Source organism: Falco cherrug, chromosome 9 (assembly GCF_023634085.1).
Source record: "Falco cherrug isolate bFalChe1 chromosome 9, bFalChe1.pri, whole genome shotgun sequence".
Taxonomy (NCBI): domain Eukaryota; kingdom Metazoa; phylum Chordata; class Aves; order Falconiformes; family Falconidae; genus Falco; species Falco cherrug.
This window is the reverse complement of record NC_073705.1, coordinates 41699760-41718128: the sequence shown is the minus strand read 5'-3', so window position 1 is coordinate 41718128 and position 18369 is coordinate 41699760. Positions and strand designations below refer to the sequence as shown.

Genomic DNA, 18369 nt, shown 5'->3' with positions numbered 1-18369 from the left:
GTAGAGTGACTTGCATGCAAGAAGCAAGGGGTACGCAACTTGTTATTGGTAACCTGTTTTGTAACTGTGTGCAATGGGTTTTAAAAAGAACAGCTATGACAGTTACTTGCTTTACCAAAACAACATCCAAATGCAAATAGCCAAGCATTTCCAAAGTCTACTAAAGAACTAAGAATGTGGAGAAAGCAGGGCAGATGAAAACACAGCTTGCTCTCTATATGTGCAGAAATCCACAAGTTTAATTTAACAAGAGCTTGTGGCGTTCAATGTTTACTTTAAGACCACTTTGCAGATGGACCGCTAGTACTTCCTCTTGCCCCTCAAGAAATATTCTATGCTATGATAAGCCAAAATTCAAGGTTAAATCAAGTATTACCTAGACAGGAATAGAATTTGTGCTGAGAGGGTGGATGGCAAATTAACTCTCATCCTCTTTCTGTAACAAAATTAAAACCAAAAGTCATAACCTTTTTATGTACAACTTTTTTTTTTCTTTCAAATATGAAAGGAAGCATTTTGTGAAAACATTAAAAGAAAAAAGTTTTGAGGTCAGTCTCAATTGCTTTTCAAATCCCATAATTGGAGCAAAATAACAGTTTAAAGAATGATGATTCAAATACTACCATTACTGACTTGATTAACTTCTAATAGGCTTCCAACACATCTGATTTACCAGTCTGCTCTTGTTTGCAAAGGTGCACATGCATAAAGTCCATTATCCCATGTCAACATAAAACCAACTCAAAACCAGTTTATCTTCAGGCTAATATTATGAGAACAGAGTAGTGGTTACCATTTAGTAACCATGCCTGGTTACTGACAGCTCACTCTAGACTCAAATACCAGCCTGAAGATTTTTTTGGCCTAAAATCACATGCTATAAGCAAGCATTGCCCCACTTGATCTCCCCTTCTCCTTTTAAATGGAAGCGTATCATCAATTCAGACCTGGAACAATATTCCAGGGTAGAAGCAGAAGTCAACTAAACCCATAAGAAAGAAAAGTTTTCTGATCAAACTCTCAGTAAAGAGCTACACGTTCTCCTGTGCCATCAGGAAAGAATTTACTACAACTTTATCAGGAGGAAAAGTATGTACGTACATTGAAAAAAAGATCTATTCTGATCTCAGAAAGGCTAACTGAAAATAAAGTAGAAGCAAAAACAAAGTAACCCAGGTTTTAACTCAGGTTAATAAACTGAAATTTGTGTTGAAGTACAGGGCTGAACATGAGATGATTATGTGAATCAAAACCAAGCTGTCTTGTCTTCACAATTACTTTAACATCTGTTAGCTAACTGAATTTAGGAGCCTCGAGGACAAACATATCCCTTGAGGTTGGAACTGAAGGGAGTCTGGGAGTGAAGCCCAGAGTGGCTGGGAAGTTACTCAGAGAAAGAGAAAGCTAAGAAATTAAATTCCTTCCCTTGGTCCCTTAAAGGGGTAAACTAGAATCACAGAATCATTTAGGTTGGAAAAGACTTTTGAGATCATCCAGTCTAACTGTTAGCCCAGGACTGCCAAGCCTACGCCTAAAACATGTCCCTAAGCACCGCATCTACATGTTTTTCAAAACACTTGCAAGGGACAGTGATTCCGCTACCTCCCTGAGTTAGCTTGCCTGGAGACATCCCTCAGTAACTGAAGTTTGTAAGAATTCCAATTCATTAACAAGTGGATACCAAACCAAAAATTAGGTAGGGAGCAAAGAGGCATACCACAAAAGTCCTACAAAATTCGTTAGCTGATGCAAAATTAATTCTCTGCCAACTGTGCTTGGAAATAGTTACATGAAAAGAACATACTTTATATCCAAGCTCTGTAAATCCCTGCTTACCTGCTGAGACACTTCATGATATATTCTGGTTTTGATTCCACTCCTTTCATATTATTCCACAATACTTTTTTTTTTTTTTAACCCCTGTTATTTTATAGGGGCTCTTTTAGGTTTAAACTAGAAAAACAGACCATTTTACTACATTAAGATGGCAAGTTTTACACTAAGCATGCATATTGCTGTCCATAAAAACATGTAGAAGGATGGGAGTGACAGCAGCCCATTTGGGGCAAACTTCCACAGGACCAGAGTGTGGGGCAAAGAAGCCCCACCCTAGAAAGCAATTTTTCAGACTATGTATTTCAAGGTGCCTTTACATCAGGAACCGTGACAGGATTCAGAAGTTTGCGTGCCTGCACAAGGCTTTCCAGCATGCATTGCCTTCCCACCTTTACGTTTAGGGTACAAGGGGACACCAGCCAGGCAAGGGGCTGCCTCTCCCCAGGCTGTGTAGCAGCACCATGGCCGAGGGCAGGTATCTGTCACCTTGCCATGGTGCTTCCCCCACAGTAAGCCATCAGGCCAGCTGGTCAGGTCCCATGTCGTTACAGGGGTTTGCCAGTTTGGTGATCAGACAACAGTGCCCAACAACAGCACATCTCTGTGGCTGCTGTATATTAAACCCAGCCTAACACCAACCCCATTAAGACAAGTATGTGGGACAGCGGAAGGTAAGAGACAGGTGAAGCAATTCTATACATAGGTGCACATACAGCCTTTTTATTCCCCAGAATGATTATTTTGACAGTCACAAAAAAAAAAAAAAAAAAAGACAGGAGCTTCACAAGCCAGGAAAATGGTATAAGCCTTCATGCCAGATTATTCACACAACCCTACAAATTCACTGAACTAGTATGTGCTGAACAACCCAAATTTAGCTTTGATTCTAAGGCCTCAGGCTGAAAGGTTGGGGTTTTTTTAAGCCAGACACTCATCTGAATGTTACTGGTGGTATCACAGCAGCAGCAGTGAGAAAAGCCGTTTTTAAACACAGGGAAAAAAGCTGTGTCGGAGCAGCTCTGCTTTGGGACCACATTTGGAGCACAACAACAGAGTAAGAGTATCTAGCAGCTTTTCTCCCTAATTAGGGAGAAAAATGTGCTTCATGATATTTTGGTTAGGTGACAATTTCTTAATTTCTTACCTTTCATTTTAAACTATATCATATGTACCCACTATAAACACCAATTTAAAACTGCAAGAAAAGCATTAAGTCATAGCCCTAACTGAAAAATGTGTAACATTCAAACTTACAAGTTTCCACTGAGGAATATAAACACAAAAATTACTTCTAGTGTCATGACTATTGTGCCCAACAGTGCCTTAAGTGTGTACAGTAGCTGACGTTCAAGTTTTTAACAGTCGTCTGCCCAAGTGCCTATTAAAGAAGAAAATCCCAGAATTTGATACCCAGATGAGATCTAGTCTATACCGTTACTGTAACATTATCTGTATGAATCTGTTTATATTTGCATACAGACAGCTATCCAACAATATGATCCCGAGATTAATCAGTTTATATAGGCTATCAAATTAGAATTTCTACCCTCCAGAGGGGAAATTTTCCTTTAGATTTTTCAGTTCTTTTGCAATTCTGACAAAAATACCACGAAGAAAAAAATATTTGGGGGTGGAAGGAAAAAGAGAGGGGTTGTTCCCACTCCTCTCATACAACATCTTTCTACTGCCATGTTTTAGGCAAGAAAAAGTGTTGAAAAATTAAGCTGTTTTCCTTTATAAGCAAATGATTGGTTTGGGTTTGGTTGTTGTCTTTTTTTTTTTTAAATCTCCAACAAGGAAAGCAGTAATTCTTTTGCCCAGCCACAATACATATAAAAATAGGTGAAATGTTGGCCATAATTATTTCATAGAGCACCAAACAGGCCATATCTTATTTACATTCAAGGCTGTATGCTGACCATTATTAGATTTCTCTCATTAGAAGATACATGGATGGGAAAAAAATTACCAATGATAGAAAGGCAAGAGAGACTAGATCAGAGCATGGTAAGAGGTCTAACAGGAAAACACATTAAATGGATCATTTGGAAATACAGAGGCACACTCTGTGCTCTCTATCACTGTGCCCATAATCTGAAGGGTCCCAGGGACTTTCAGCATCTAGTAACAACAAATTTTTTGCTTTGGTATGATTTTTTTTCTTTTAATCTCATGTAAGTTATAGAAGTGATTTGGTGTTTCATCTCTTCCCAACATGAAAATATGTACTGTATGCACTAGAAACATTTTTCTTTACAAAAACCAGCAATTTAAGAACATTCTCAGAATCATTTTAAGCTGCCCTAGGTCAGCACCTATCAGTTAAAAATGTTCACTTCTACTTGCAATTATGAAAGCAATTTAGATACAGCTCAAAAGGAACAACTTTCATCTATAAAGCTCTGTCAGATATTTGCTTCAACAGAACTGAATCAAAATTAAGAATTTCTTTCTACAGTCTGTTGATCTACACCACCATAATAATGTAGAGCTTTATGCCAAAAACACATTGTGAAGCTTTAAAACAAACACTACCTGTAAAGTCAGTTTTCCTATGTCTATAGAACTTCCAAGGCTCTTTTCAAACCCGAACTACACAAAAGATTCAGATTCTATATTAAAGTGTACAAATAAAAAAAAAACAAACACCCCTCACAGACAACCACCAGCTAAAATTGCCTTTCCTTTAAGGTCAAGCTAAGAAAAAAGCCCATATAAGAAAAAAGCTAAGAAAAAAAATCATCAGTAAAGTACTGGGGGGAACAGGGACGGACACGACCATGACTGTATTCTTGTCCACTTTCTGTAATCACAAATTTAACCTGTCATACAGAATATGTATTTTCAAATTTATTTAAGGGCCAGTTTGAGTTTCTGGGTTGTGATTAAATTAGAGTAGCTTTAAAAGAAAGAGAGATTTTCAACTTCTCATATAATGAACAGAAAAAGCTTCGTAATTAAGTAATTATTTCATGACGTCTCATAATTGATGCTATGGTAACTGGAAACAATGCTTGGCATTAAACATAAAACACAACCAGATACAGTGGAAGGTATTAAAAAGTATCAAACTTCCAGCTCCATTCAAGTTTCAGGCTCCAAAACTGCTCCTTTCCATTTAGTGTAAAGTCAATATTATCTTTATTGACATCAGTGAGGAAAAACAAACAAAAGGAAGAAAATGTGTCCCAGAAAGTGAACTAAATTCTAGAAATCCACAAGATCATCATTATCTACAGAAATTACACTTACAAATATACAATATTCTCCTTCAATGTAACACAGATTTTTCTCCTACTTTATATTCACGACCCTGACATTTGTAAGTAGGTTTATTTTACTGCTATACCAGATTGAAACAAACTGTTTTGGAGGGAGGCTTTTTCATTCTTACTACCCAACTGTATTGTATTAGTTGGCAAGAAATTAATTTTCCTCAACTCATGACTTTTTTGCCCACGATGGTAATTGGTAAGTGATCTCCTTATCTTTATCTTGATCCACAAACTTTCATCTTAGTTTTTCCCCCTGTCCTATTGAGGAGAGAGTGGCTGTGTGGGCATCTGGCTGCTAGCAAAGGTGAAGCCACTGCACGAGAGAACACCAACCACTGCAGTCTAGAGTCACTGCACAAACCTCCCGATAAAAAACAGTTACCTAAGCTGCAATATTATCCTCTTTAGAGGTGCACATGAGGAAGGAAGGATGGACATTCATTTAAACCTTCTGATGACAACTGCAGAATTTTTAATTTAGGAAATCCTAAGGAAGCACAATAGAAAAAACACCCTTTGTATTTAGAAAGATCTAAAAATTGACAGGAGAAAAAGTCAGTTAAATATGGTTATCACCAAAGTGCTCTCTTTATCCCAAGTATATTTTCCTATTCCTCTCAGCTGGCAGGTGAGTGGGGGAAATAAACCACCATTTAAATAGCTAAAATGTAAGATGCACTTTGTCATTATGGTATATCAGTCTTACAAATGCAAAGCAATACCTAATGTGCACTTAAGGCTTAGAGTTCCATATCTGCAATTTTTATGATGGTGCATGCTTAGGTGACCATAAGCAGCAGAAAAGGAGAATAACTTTGTCTTTCTGGACTCATGAACCAGGCTGCATAGAACACAACAGAACAATTTGTAATGATTCACATCTTGTAAATTTTGCATCTATGACATGAGTTACACAACTGAAAGGGACACTGAATATGATAGCTTTGCCAGGCTATTGGAAAGGAGAAATTTACCTCTGCTGTACATTTAATGTATAGCCCACCAGAAATGTTCACTTCCAAGTGTTTCAATAACTTGCTAAATACAGAGTTGAAGAGTTGTTCAGGAATAGAAACAATGCAGTATGAGGCTGCAGAAGTAGGTCCCTGGGGGAAAATGGGTTCTGTTAAATCTCCTTTCATATTATCCACACAAAACAAATAACCTCTGTTGCTGCTGAACAGCTCTTTGTAATTGTTTGGGCTATATTTCCTTTCAGATTAATCTATAAGTTTACAAACATGAAAAATATAGTAATTCTAATATAGAGGAAGAATTAAAAAAATATATAAATGAGCGTTACAGGGTTCAAAGAACCTTGTAGATGATGCCAGAGAATTAAAAAAAGAAAGCATGATCCCTGAATCAAGAAGACCAGTAGTTACAATTCAGATGTCTCCAAGAGAATAGGATGAGGAGGATAAAGTTTATTTAGCTAGCACCCTTCACAATACTGTATTATTTAAGTGGCAGCGATCAAAACTGACATCAAGTAATATTGATGCATTACTGGTTTGCACGTACAGAAACCTCACTGCTGGGATTCCAGAGTCTCTGCAGACTCTGAAAAGGTTCCAGCACTCCTTTTAGAAAATACCTGAAAGGGTAGAGTGTCCTAGCCAAAACCGAAGACAGGAAGAGGTCATTAGACCACTTCTTACAATCCCATTGCCAACTCACTGTCCTATTAAGGGGTAATTACCTCCAGTATCAAAAGGTTTTCAGGGTTAAAGAAAACAACTATTTCTGCTGGGAAAGCCAGGTAACTACACACTTCGTAGATACAGAAAAGCTTCTGCCTATCAAGGCACAAAGATATTAAAGGAAACCCCTTCTGGTCAGGAGTTTCCACTTAAAAGCACTTTTTATTTTCTTGAATGCCAATACACTGTTACAATCTTACTCAACTGAACATATTCTTTTCCCTAGCACTCCAAACTGTATTTTATTTTACTGTACAAAATGTTTGTTCAAATACTCTTCAGGACTCACCAATTATCCAAGCAATATGCACATGAAACTTGGGAATTTTCTGCAGTGCCAGTCCTGAATCAAACAAAAGCACGCTTCTAGGGAAACCTTTGCTGCATTTGGCACCATTGTCTACATTCTTCTAGCCTGTGTATTTCTTCATCACACATTTGTTTAACTGCACAGCATTTACAGCATTGTTACTCTCCTGTGAGGTGGCTTTTGATGCTTATAAGCACTGGTTAAACACACTTCAGCACCTTTTTTTGTTGCTGATTTCATTGGGAGTTCTTGTTTGTTTATCCAGACATTGTTCTTGAGCTTGTAGTTATTTCTTCTGTTTTCAGTCTTCCATTAGCAGTCACAACCACTGTACTGGTCTAAAAGTATCTGCTGGAAGAACACACACTTCTTCAAGATGCAGAAAAAAGAAACGTCAACAGAGGACAACAGGCATCATTTAAGCCCCTCAATGAGCTAGTGGAAGTCAAAGGTCTGCTAAAGCGTATGACAGAAAGATCACAACAGCCTCTAGCTCCCAGATAACACAAGGAAACTGACTGGAGAGGTAAGCAAGAAGCTGAAAGCCTCTTTCCTTCTCATTGTCTGAGGATCCTTAGCTTCCTTGTTCTCCAAGGGCTTTCCACCACCTTGTTTCTACGTGGAGAGCTGCTAACGTAAGTACCATTGCTCACACCCCCTTCGTCATATCAAATGGGATTCAAACATGGAATATTCTAAAAGATCTGCTCCTCTGGCATCCAAACAGCATTTTTCCATCACATTTAGTATCATTCTGCTGCATAGCAGGTAAAAGTCACAAGGGTGCTTAGAGCATGTGTGAGTACAACTTGCAACTTTCTAGTCAAAACTGTTAAAAACCTGTAATTCACAGGTGGAAGTGATCCATACAACATAAATAAAAACACTGACTTCTGTTTCAACACCACCAACATAGACTGAGTTTCCAGAATGAAAACAGAGGCTATTAATCTTTCAATCAATCTTTCCTTGTTAATTCAAATTGGGCACACCAATTTCCACTATTATAAATGGCTTTCTTCTCTAAGGATATTTTGCTTCACAAGTGAAAAACATGTTTGGTCAACTTCAGTTTCAGGTATAATTTCCCTAAACACACACTGCTTTTCTAAAACTGTAAATATGGGTGTCAAAAAAAATAGCATCAAGTTTTTCAAGCTCACAATAGGTGAATTATTATAGCCATGAAAGCATCTTAGAGTAAAAAAAGCTCTTTCCATGCATCAACAACTGTAGCTGCCACAGAGCATCAAAGGAGACATAGATACAATTTTTACTATAACAGTGATGAACTATTAAGTTCTTAAATTAATTTCCCTATTTTTCTTATTTATATTCATTATTTAATTGAATTATCATTAATCTGAAAATTCTCAAGAGAAGCAAGCCCTCAGTAGTAGCTTTGATCTCACCAAAAATTAGACGTGTCAAATGAAAATTTCAGCAAGAGGTTTGGTTTAAATGTATGTTCCTATTCTAAGCAGGAGAATCAACAGCAAGAGAGCACTGGAAGTTTGGACTTTGACCTTAAGATAATCTTTTTTAGTATTACTTTTCACTTAGCTCACTAGTTAAGCCCTCAAGATAACTCCAACAGATCATTACCAGAAAGAAAAATAAACCCACTTTCTTGATATTTTGCTGGGCCGCATGAACTAGCATTCCTGCTCAAAGGATCCTTCCAGCTCAGCGGTCACGCCCTCTGGCTTTTTCTCAGGACAAATCCTTACACATTATCCACGTGCCATTTCCACACTATTTATACTGCAGCACTTACAGCACCTTCTTGCTGCAAGGAGGACCACAGGAGTCTTCAACAATAATGGCAGTACTCCTTCTGATAACAGGAGGCATTAGCAGGAACAACTTTCCATATGCTGCATTAATAGGGTTCACATTTCACCGTCTGCATGTGCCCTTCTTCAGAGCTAATTTCTGCTCCTATTTATAGACTTTTGATAGCCAGAAAAGCAGTTTAACTTTCATTACCATAACATGCAAGTCCAAATGACCATTAGGTAGAAACGTTATACTTAAGAAGCCCATTTTGGAAGTTTTAATGGCTGATCAAGTGAGCTGATTAGCCCCATCTCATTATTAAACTTCAGGGCATGTAATAAATGCTTCATAGAGACATCTCTATTATTAACATGTGTTTAGGGAAAAGTCTGAAGTACTACGAACACTTTAAGCACTGAAATAGCTCCAATTAACATAAAAATTCAGTTTTTAAGCTGCAATTAGCTAGCAAACACTGTTTCAAGTTGTCAATATTTTTCATGACTGAAAGGACAGCATTGTTCACTTCCTGTAACAGCTTTTCAGCTGATTGATTATTTCTATCAGGCTGAACACAGACAAAGGAATTACTTGAAGTACAATCCCATCTTTCACTTTATTACACTTACCCAGTTATACTATATGCATAAGGAGTAAGAGTTGGCATACCTCATTTTTCTACTGTTACACAGTAAGCATTCTATTCTTTGCAAAAGCAATTTAAAAGTAACTTTATCACCTTTTCCTTTTGCTCTTCCTCCAGCTCACTCCTTCCTCTATTTTCCCTTTGAATTAGTGTTATTTGCCATTCTCTCTTCCAGCACTTCACCTGCCTCTTCCCAATTTGCATGTGCAATGTTTCGTCTCCCAGCACAGCCACTGAAACCTCATACTGGCCAGGAATTTTGACACGAACCACTCCATTTTCATCTGTCTCTTCCACATGCTTTCCATATACACATCAGCTCCCTCCATGTGCCACCTTGGTCACACATCTGACTTTGCCTTTGCATGCACACCAGCCCCTGGGATCAGTGCTTATGGCAGTTCTGTAGCGTTCATCCATCGTACCATGGAACACTCATGATTTTGTCTCGACTTCTCCCCATTATCCATTTTTCAGCTTTTCATATTCAGAAATTCAGAAATGCCGCTCCTGTACAGGGAGCCCCTCTGTCTCTGGCATTCCTGCTTCCAGCCAGTTCCCTCCTTGGTCATAAATTACCATGGCTGAGCAGCTACAGTTTGCATTTCCCCTTCACAGGCACCAATGCTTTCGATTCATCCTCTACTAAACCCCTCTGGGCCATTCTCCTTCGGTTTCTCATACTCTTCAGATTACTAGCAATCTTACTCCGTCACCTTTATCTCAAGGGACAGAAAGAAGGGATGAAATCCTTTCACAATTCTGACCTGGCTGAAAAATTTGCAATGAACATTACACCTCCCATCTCAACAGCTTCTTCTCTCTGCTTTGGCAGAAGACTACCCTGCCTCCTGCTCCAAGGAAGTCTGGCAGTTCTGCTACTGGCAGGATGTTTGAAAATAGGGTAGTTTCTATATACAAGAAGCACAAAGCCATCAGCATTTCTTAAGCAGACTGCTTCAAAGTGACTAGCACCCCAAAAACTTCAGGCATACTTCACTAGTTTCCTTCACTCCATCTTTTGGGTAATGTCTTGATGTTGCTAAAGAGAAGGGTTGCTTGCGTGCAGGAGTTTTCTTTGTCTTCAGCTGATTGTTTCTGTGAGCAGCTAATGCTTGAAGTGAGGTTTCATTTATTGCCCCGCCTCAACAGGTGCTGTCCAGATACAACAAAGCGATCGTATAATGGGAGTTTGGAGATAAGCCCAGAAGCCTTGCCATCTTCTGCAGAGGCATCATTTTGGCCTGCTACTTTGGAAGCCAGGAAAATATAATATTGGAACCTAAACCTCCTTCTCAGCACATTGCATATAAAATTACTGCATTAAGAAATAAAAACTTTTCTTGTAATTAGAGGAGAAAAATTCAAAACTGATTTGTTTGAAAGAAAGGCAGAAAACATTTACAACTAAACCCAAAACTCTTTGTTAATGTTTTTTTTTTTTTTGTTTTCTACTGAGAAAAAAATATATTCTTACAGGAATACATAAAGTATAACAACCCATAGAAACCAGTTAACCTAAAAAAAGTTAATAAGTAAAAAACCCCAAAACACATAAGTGACTGATATCAGGAGGACTTAAATAGGTAGAATTTTAGTGACTGCCAGTGTTATTGATAACCACTACTACCATTTCTGTGGTACTTAATTATCAAGAGGCTTTGTAACTTTTGTTTCTATTTGCTATTTTCTTGTCTGTTTGCATGGAGTAAGACAAAAGAGAACCAACTACAACTTGAAAGAACGACCTGTCTTCCTAAGAACCATTATTGTGATTTATGCATTTATGAAAATGTTCTAAAAGGAAAAGCATACTGTAGATTCTGAGCTAAAGCAATATTCAACTGCCAAAAATAGTTGTACTAGCTGACTGGCTTGTACTCCAGAAGAAGAAAAAAAGCTTACTTCCCCCCACCATGGTTATGAGTTTTCACATTTACGCAGCAGACAAAGCTTAAATAGGAAGTCCCAATTATGCTATGTTTTTTTAAAAAAGAACACATTCTTCTTCTCTACCACCTAGCATACCGCATCTAAATTACTTCACCTGTCCTAATACTCACACATCTGATTTACACATAATTTTGTAAAACATTTATGTAAATTTTCCTTTTTACATCAAATGAGGCTCAAATGCTTAAATCAAAATCTTTCACGTTGCTTCTACTATCTAGCAGTCAGTACACCTTTGTCTTCTGACTGCAGTGCTCTGTGTATAACTTTACACTTTATAAAATGAAGGCTTATTTTGCAACTGAAAGTCTTGGTTGTAGCTTTTAAGTATAGAAACATGTGAGCACCCTGTCTTAAAAATAACCTCCCAGGATCTCTGATAAGCGTAAGCACAAAAAGGGTAGAAAACAAGACAGAGTTCATTTGACACTCATCCATTTGCTATGCAGTAGCATCATTTTTATCTTCATAGAGGAGCTCAGAAGACTTCTGATGTGTATCTTGACGCACATCAAGGGTAAACATGAACACAGCTAAAAAGTCAATATGAAGTGCACACTACTAAGAGCAGTTTAACATATCAGCTGAAGAATCAAACCTGACACACAGATTTTTATGGGTTTTTTCCCCTCTAGTTGACAATAAAAGCTAATTCTCATTGGAGATGAGATTTTGGAGGAGGGACCAACTGTTTCCCAGGCACAGATCCTAGCTGTAAGACACGATAAGATAAAAACAATAGAGCCGACTATGACATTTTCAAAATCAACATATTGTCCTGAAAATAATTTTGTTTGGGGATTATTTATTATTTTGTGCCACAAATTCCTGCACAGATTGATCAACAGTATCCTCAATTACTCCAACATCATCTGAGAGGTACACAGTTAAAAAAAAAGTTTGCACTGCCCAAATTTCAGGATCTGGCATTGCATATACCGGGATCAAACAGCATATAACAAATGCAGTTAACAGTACTTAATTGTTCAATATTATCTCTGTAAGGACCATTTATCCTCCAGCAACTTTGTACCTACGATGTGCATTACTGCCCAAGTGTTGTGCCATTGTTTTCCAACTGAGAGACTCTCAGCCTCAGAGTTTGGGGATTCTTTTCCAGTCCTTACTTATGGCTGTTTCTATTAACTCAATTTAGCTTTAAACAAACAGCCTTACAGATGCCAACTCCAATTTCCAAGCCTTTATATCAAAGTCCTGACCAGACAGATAACTGGCACAAAAGACTGAAGTGGTGAACTAGATTTCTAAAATGCTGCCATCTGATTCTCATCCCACACAAATATGTAATTTAAGTAATGAAAAAAGCTTTCATCTCAAACATCAGCTTCTTCAAAGCTCCTGAAATAAGTAGAATGTTGGTATTTGGATTGAGTCACAATAAGTTAAAGCTATAAGAAATAACCTTCTGAACAACAATAAAAAGAACATCCTTAATGTCAAGCAGAAAAGAAAGCAATTACCTTTTCAGACAAGGACTATCAGTTTAAAAACAAAGAAATAACGTGGTTTTAGCTCTTTTCACGATTTCTTGTATTCCTCATATTTTTAAGCTTCATCATTTATAGCGGGTATATATTCCATTTTCCTTTGACAAAAAAAATAAAATTAGTTTGTTGGTGTAAGCTGTTGTTGGTGAAATTTAAAGGAAAATGTATTTGCCTCAGCTATTAAGATGTACAATAACTCACACTCTGGTGTAATTTCATCTAGGTATGCATTACACTAAGCCTTTAAGGGAACAAAAATAGGAACTGCCCATTACGACAGAGCTCAGGATGCACCAAAAACACACTGGCCTCATGCATGGCAACAGAGTGTGGAGTAGAAAAGTTAAAGGAAAATGGTCATCATTCACCAGTATAGCTTGGCAATTCCTATTACAAGTAGTTACTAGTTAGTTGTTGCCATTGTTCAATGCTAAGAGGGGATAAGCAGAAAGGGTAAGATAACTGCCTGCTAAGCAGGAACGTTTCCTGCCATTTCCCGGAAAATCCTGCTGTTCCTTCCTTCTCCCCCTCACCATGGGCAATGCAGGGTTCAGTTTCAGGTTGCACAACACGACAGGGAAACAGCAGTGCAACTTCAATACATAGCTTTGAACCTGCTGAAGTGTTAACAGCTAAATTCAGTTTCCTTAATTCAAACACTTTGTTCTATAGGATCAGACAATTGGACAACTGGCCTTGGCAATAAGAATAAGACTTTCCTCTTTCTTACCTCCTTTCTTGTGGGCAATGGATTACCAGAGCACTCAAAGGGTCTTTCAGGCCCAAGAAGATTAAAAACAATAGCCATGCTTCTTCTGTTAAACATGTTAAGCTCAGCAGAGGGCATCTGAGAATGTCCAGATTTGAACATGGAAAAGGGATTATGGACAAGTAGTCCACCTTTAGCCATTTACTTCCATACCATCTTATTGTTCCCCAGTCCAGTGTAGATTTTCTGCCTTGAATTTATCACACTTTTAAAGTTCTAAAATATTTAGAAGTGTCTTAAGTGTAAAGTTTAAAACTTTAAAGTGCTGCCAAGGGACTTTTGTACCAGTTCACATCCTCAGTCACTGGTCACAATGTCAATGTGAGAGCTTAGTTCAGCCACCTGGATGATTTAGAAGTATGATTAAAACTGGGGGTTTTCTACCAAGATCACGCCGGTTTCAGGACCCGTTTCTGTCCTTCTTAACCGAATCACAGTAGCTTTGAAGGCTTGCAACAGCAAACTTTGGGGCACTTCTAAACCTTGGTATTTGTCCATGTTTTGGCTGGAATAGAGTTAATTTTCTTCCTAGTGCTGGTACAGTGCTGTGTTTTGGATTTAGTACGAGAATAATGTTGATAACACACTGTTGTTTTGTTTTAGTTGTCACTAAGTAATGCTTACTCTAAATCAAGGACTTTTCAGCTTCCCATGCTCTGTCAATGAGGAGGTGCACCAGAAGCCAGGAGGGAGCAGAGCCAGGACAGCTGACCTGAATGAGCCAAAAGGATATTCCATACCATTGAACACCATGGTCAGTATAGAAACTGGGGGGAGATGGCTGGGAGCCACCGATCACTGCTCAGGGACAGGCTGGGCATAGGTCAGCAGGCAGTGAGCAATTGTATTGTGCATCACTTGTCTGTCTTGGGTTTATTCCTCCCTCTCTTTTTCCATTATTATTACTACTACTATTATTTATTATTATATTTTACTTTATTTCAATTATTAAACTGTTCTTACCTCAGCTCACAGGTTTTACTTTTTTCCAGTTCTCCTCCCCATCCCAACAATAGGGTTAGTGGCTCAGTGAGCAGCTCAATGGTACTTAGTTGCTGGCTGGGATTAAACCATGGGAGTATTTAAAACACAAACCAAAAGACTAGCATGGAAAAATTGAGTGAGACTTGTCCATTTAACCTTTTTGCATTGTTAGATACTTTAAATATGTCACAAGGTCCAGAAAATCTAAAACTGAGATGGGAGACAGTTCTGAAAAACACTTTTATTGAAAAAAGAGAAATATATGATAAGCAAACAATAAAAGGCATTTGTTCTTTTAAGCAACTCTTTATATCCAAAAAGTTGAACTTCCAGACCTTAGGGAAATAAAGACAAAGCTGAGATGCGCAGGCAGTGTAACCATTTGATTAGATGATACCACAGGTCTTTAAATTCCTGGCTCCAGCATTCCCAGTGCTTACATTTGCTTCAGTAGATGATAGTAACAACCAGGAGGAACAAATTCCGTCCAGTTGCAGGACAAAGCCAGAGAAGCTTAACTCAAAGTAAATTATTCTCTGTGCAACATCTTGTTTTGTAATTTGCCAATGACTACATTTCAGATAAATGTTACGCAGATAAGAGGAAAAAAACACAGATGAGGGAAAAGAAAATGAAAGTAGCAGCAAACACATTCCTGTCCAAAACTTCCTGGAATCTGGTTATTTTGTTCACCTTGTTCTAACCTGACATAAGAGATAAAGGTGTACACCAGAGCATTACTGGACTAAACCCAAAGCAATTAGGAGGAAGCTGTATACAGATTTGTAACATTGAAGACTACAATTTTCTTGTGCAGGTTTCAGGTGGTATTTCAGAGGGAAAGGAGATGACAATTCATATGCCAGCATCATACACTGCTAATACAAGCACACGAATACAGCATATCTTAATTTCATATTGAGGTGATAAATATTTGAACATTTAGCTGATAAGGACATAGCTGAACGCTAAGGTCTGCATATCTGGTATTTTCTAACAAAGGACATTGAAAGATACTGCTTTCAAAAGTGGACACAGCTTGAATGTCTGAGAAGATTTTTATTTGTCAACAATAAGCAAATTCTGTAGCACGTGGTCTTCAGTCAGGAAGTTCTTGTCACATCAAAGATGTATAAGCTAGCTATCCTAAATGATAACACCTTTCATATGATTTCATAGGAAGAGTTATTTTTTATTTGCTCACATAAACAAAGCAACATCTATGATGTTGAACACTAAAGCCACACATAATGGCACCCCAGATGCTTACAGAGACAGGAGAGGCTCCAGAGCAGCAAAAACAAAAAAATGTAAGACTGTAGATACACATTCCCAACAAGTGCTCAAAAAGATCAGACAGTCCCAAAGATTTTTATGGTATATCATTCTGGTTTTTTCCAGTGGTAAGCTCAGTATTATTGCAGTATGTTGAGGACAAAACCAAAAGCACTGGCATGTAAACCCAGGGAATGAACAGCAGTGGGATTTTTAAGGTTTTACCTTTCTAGGGCTTCCTTGAAGACAGAATTTCTGGTACACCTGAAAATAAAAGAAATTAAATTGAAAAGAATTAAAACTGGTAGGCAAAACAATCTCCACAGTAGTATAAAAAACAATGTTTATAATGAAAAGATAACATTAGTAAGAGCAATCCAAAGACCATTGTCACTTTGTAGCAAAGATTCTGGGAATACACACACTACACCTTACAGAAAATACAATGTGGAGCGTCAGAAGTAAGAGGTCACGTTACACATTACAGTTGACTGATGTCAACACATGTGTTTCACATCCCACAATTGACTGATGTCACATTAAGTGTTTCACATCCCGTAGAATGACAATTCTCACTACCTCATGAGGATATTAAACATACCAGTTGTTTTCAACCCAGGCTCTTACATAAAAAAAAAAAAATCTGTGTGTCCTAGAAATATGTTTGTAGTTTTTTCTACGTAGATCCATGTGTTATCATAGGGCAAAAGATTACATCCCTCAAAGGAAAAAAAAAGATTTAAACTAAAGGTTGTGAAGTATTGAGACAGTAGGCAGAAGGAAACAGCAAAGAAAAGCCTGCAAAGCACTAAATAGAGTATGACATCCCTCCAGTTCTGCCAGAACCTACAGACAGGCAAAGAAACTCCAAGATGAAGCCTATGGGGAGGAAATATAAAAACAGTAGAGCTATTACTCTTAATCTACTTGGAAAATAATGAGATCAGAGACAGATCATGTTCTTCAGCACACTTTAATTTTAAGAGTCTTGGTGGTTTTGCATTTGAGGTGCCACTCACACTGCTTGACCAAATACTTTTCAACAAGCAAAGTAGTCAAAGACGTGATTACATAAACAATGGCTGCTTGGCAGGGGTTGGGAAAGAGGCCAAGCAGATTTCATGGAGTTATGACAAGTCCACCAAATCTTTCTTGGATCTCTACACAGTTAGGACTATCCAACTGTTCAGTTCTTCAGGTGAAAAAGCAGGAAGTCAAACCTGCCAATGTAATGAAACACTGGCTTTTTATGGAAGTCCATCTGTCTCAACTCTCTGGCTCAAAATACAAGAAAACAGGAGTTGAAAAAGTAAGAATTAATGCCAACATTACTCCAGTAAAGAACATTGATCTACTAGCTCTTAAATCTATTTGAAATTTAAAGAGATGTATTTGATCAGCTCAGCTGTTTGCATGAAAAGCAAAGTGGTTTTGATTTCAGAAGTTGTTTGGTTATGGTTTTTTTATTTTTTGGTGGTTTGGGGATTTTGTTTTGTTTTGTTGGGTTTTTTAAATAGCATTTATGTCTTCCCACAGAACAGTTGCTCACTTTGAGGTGCTTAATTTTCATAACCGTTACAAAACATTTAGTTGAACTTTAAGTTGCAGCCACATCTCTGCTTTCTCTGGGAATAAAACATACAGCACAAAATTTAGTTAGAATGCCTATATGCTTGTACTGTCACTGACTGCCCAGACTGAGAATCAACCAAGCAAAATCACCACCTTTATTATAGAAACAGTCCCACTGAAAGAGAACTGTTCATTTTCTGCTGCCTAGAACTGCTCATTTTGTACTGTTCTTATTACAAAGTACTTAAAATCCCTTTGAGAAACTAAGCTCAGGAGATGCATAAACTTGCTTTTTTTTTTATCACAGGAGGAACGTAACAACTTTTTTTTAAGACAGTGGGAATCCAAAATGAATTGTTAACAGCATCCTTATAAAGCTCAGCTAATTCTCAGTATATCATATAAAAAACTAAGTAGTTCAGAGTATTTCCTTTCCCAAATAAGCATATTCTGTCCAATAACCCCAGTAATGAAAAAGAAAATATTTTCACATTCTAACTCTCAGGTTCTTATTCCCAGATTTAACTTGAATGCAAAACACTTCACTAATAATCAGTAAAAATATAAACAGCACATAGCACTGTTAAAATGTTCATTAAATTTTCTCACCATAAAGTCAAACCACGTTCCAGTTCAGTAATTGCCTATAACTCTAAACAAACAATAGGTTCTACCTCCGTAAATACTGTTCTAGTTCTAAATCATAAGTTATACAAAATATTACACAGACCACTCAACAATCCATCCTTAATGTACCTG

The 18369-nt window shown here is 37.6% G+C and overlaps 1 protein-coding gene across 1 annotated transcript in view; it reads right to left on the bottom strand.

Annotated features, from left to right (window-relative positions):
- ANK3 (ankyrin 3) overlaps positions 1 to 18369 on the bottom strand; it is a 374167-nt gene that overhangs the window by 312103 nt on the left and 43695 nt on the right. The window contains exon 2 of the mRNA XM_055721313.1: positions 16264 to 16302. Coding sequence (XP_055577288.1) covers positions 16264 to 16302 — 39 coding nt within the window. The remainder of the gene's footprint in view (positions 1 to 16263; positions 16303 to 18369) is intronic.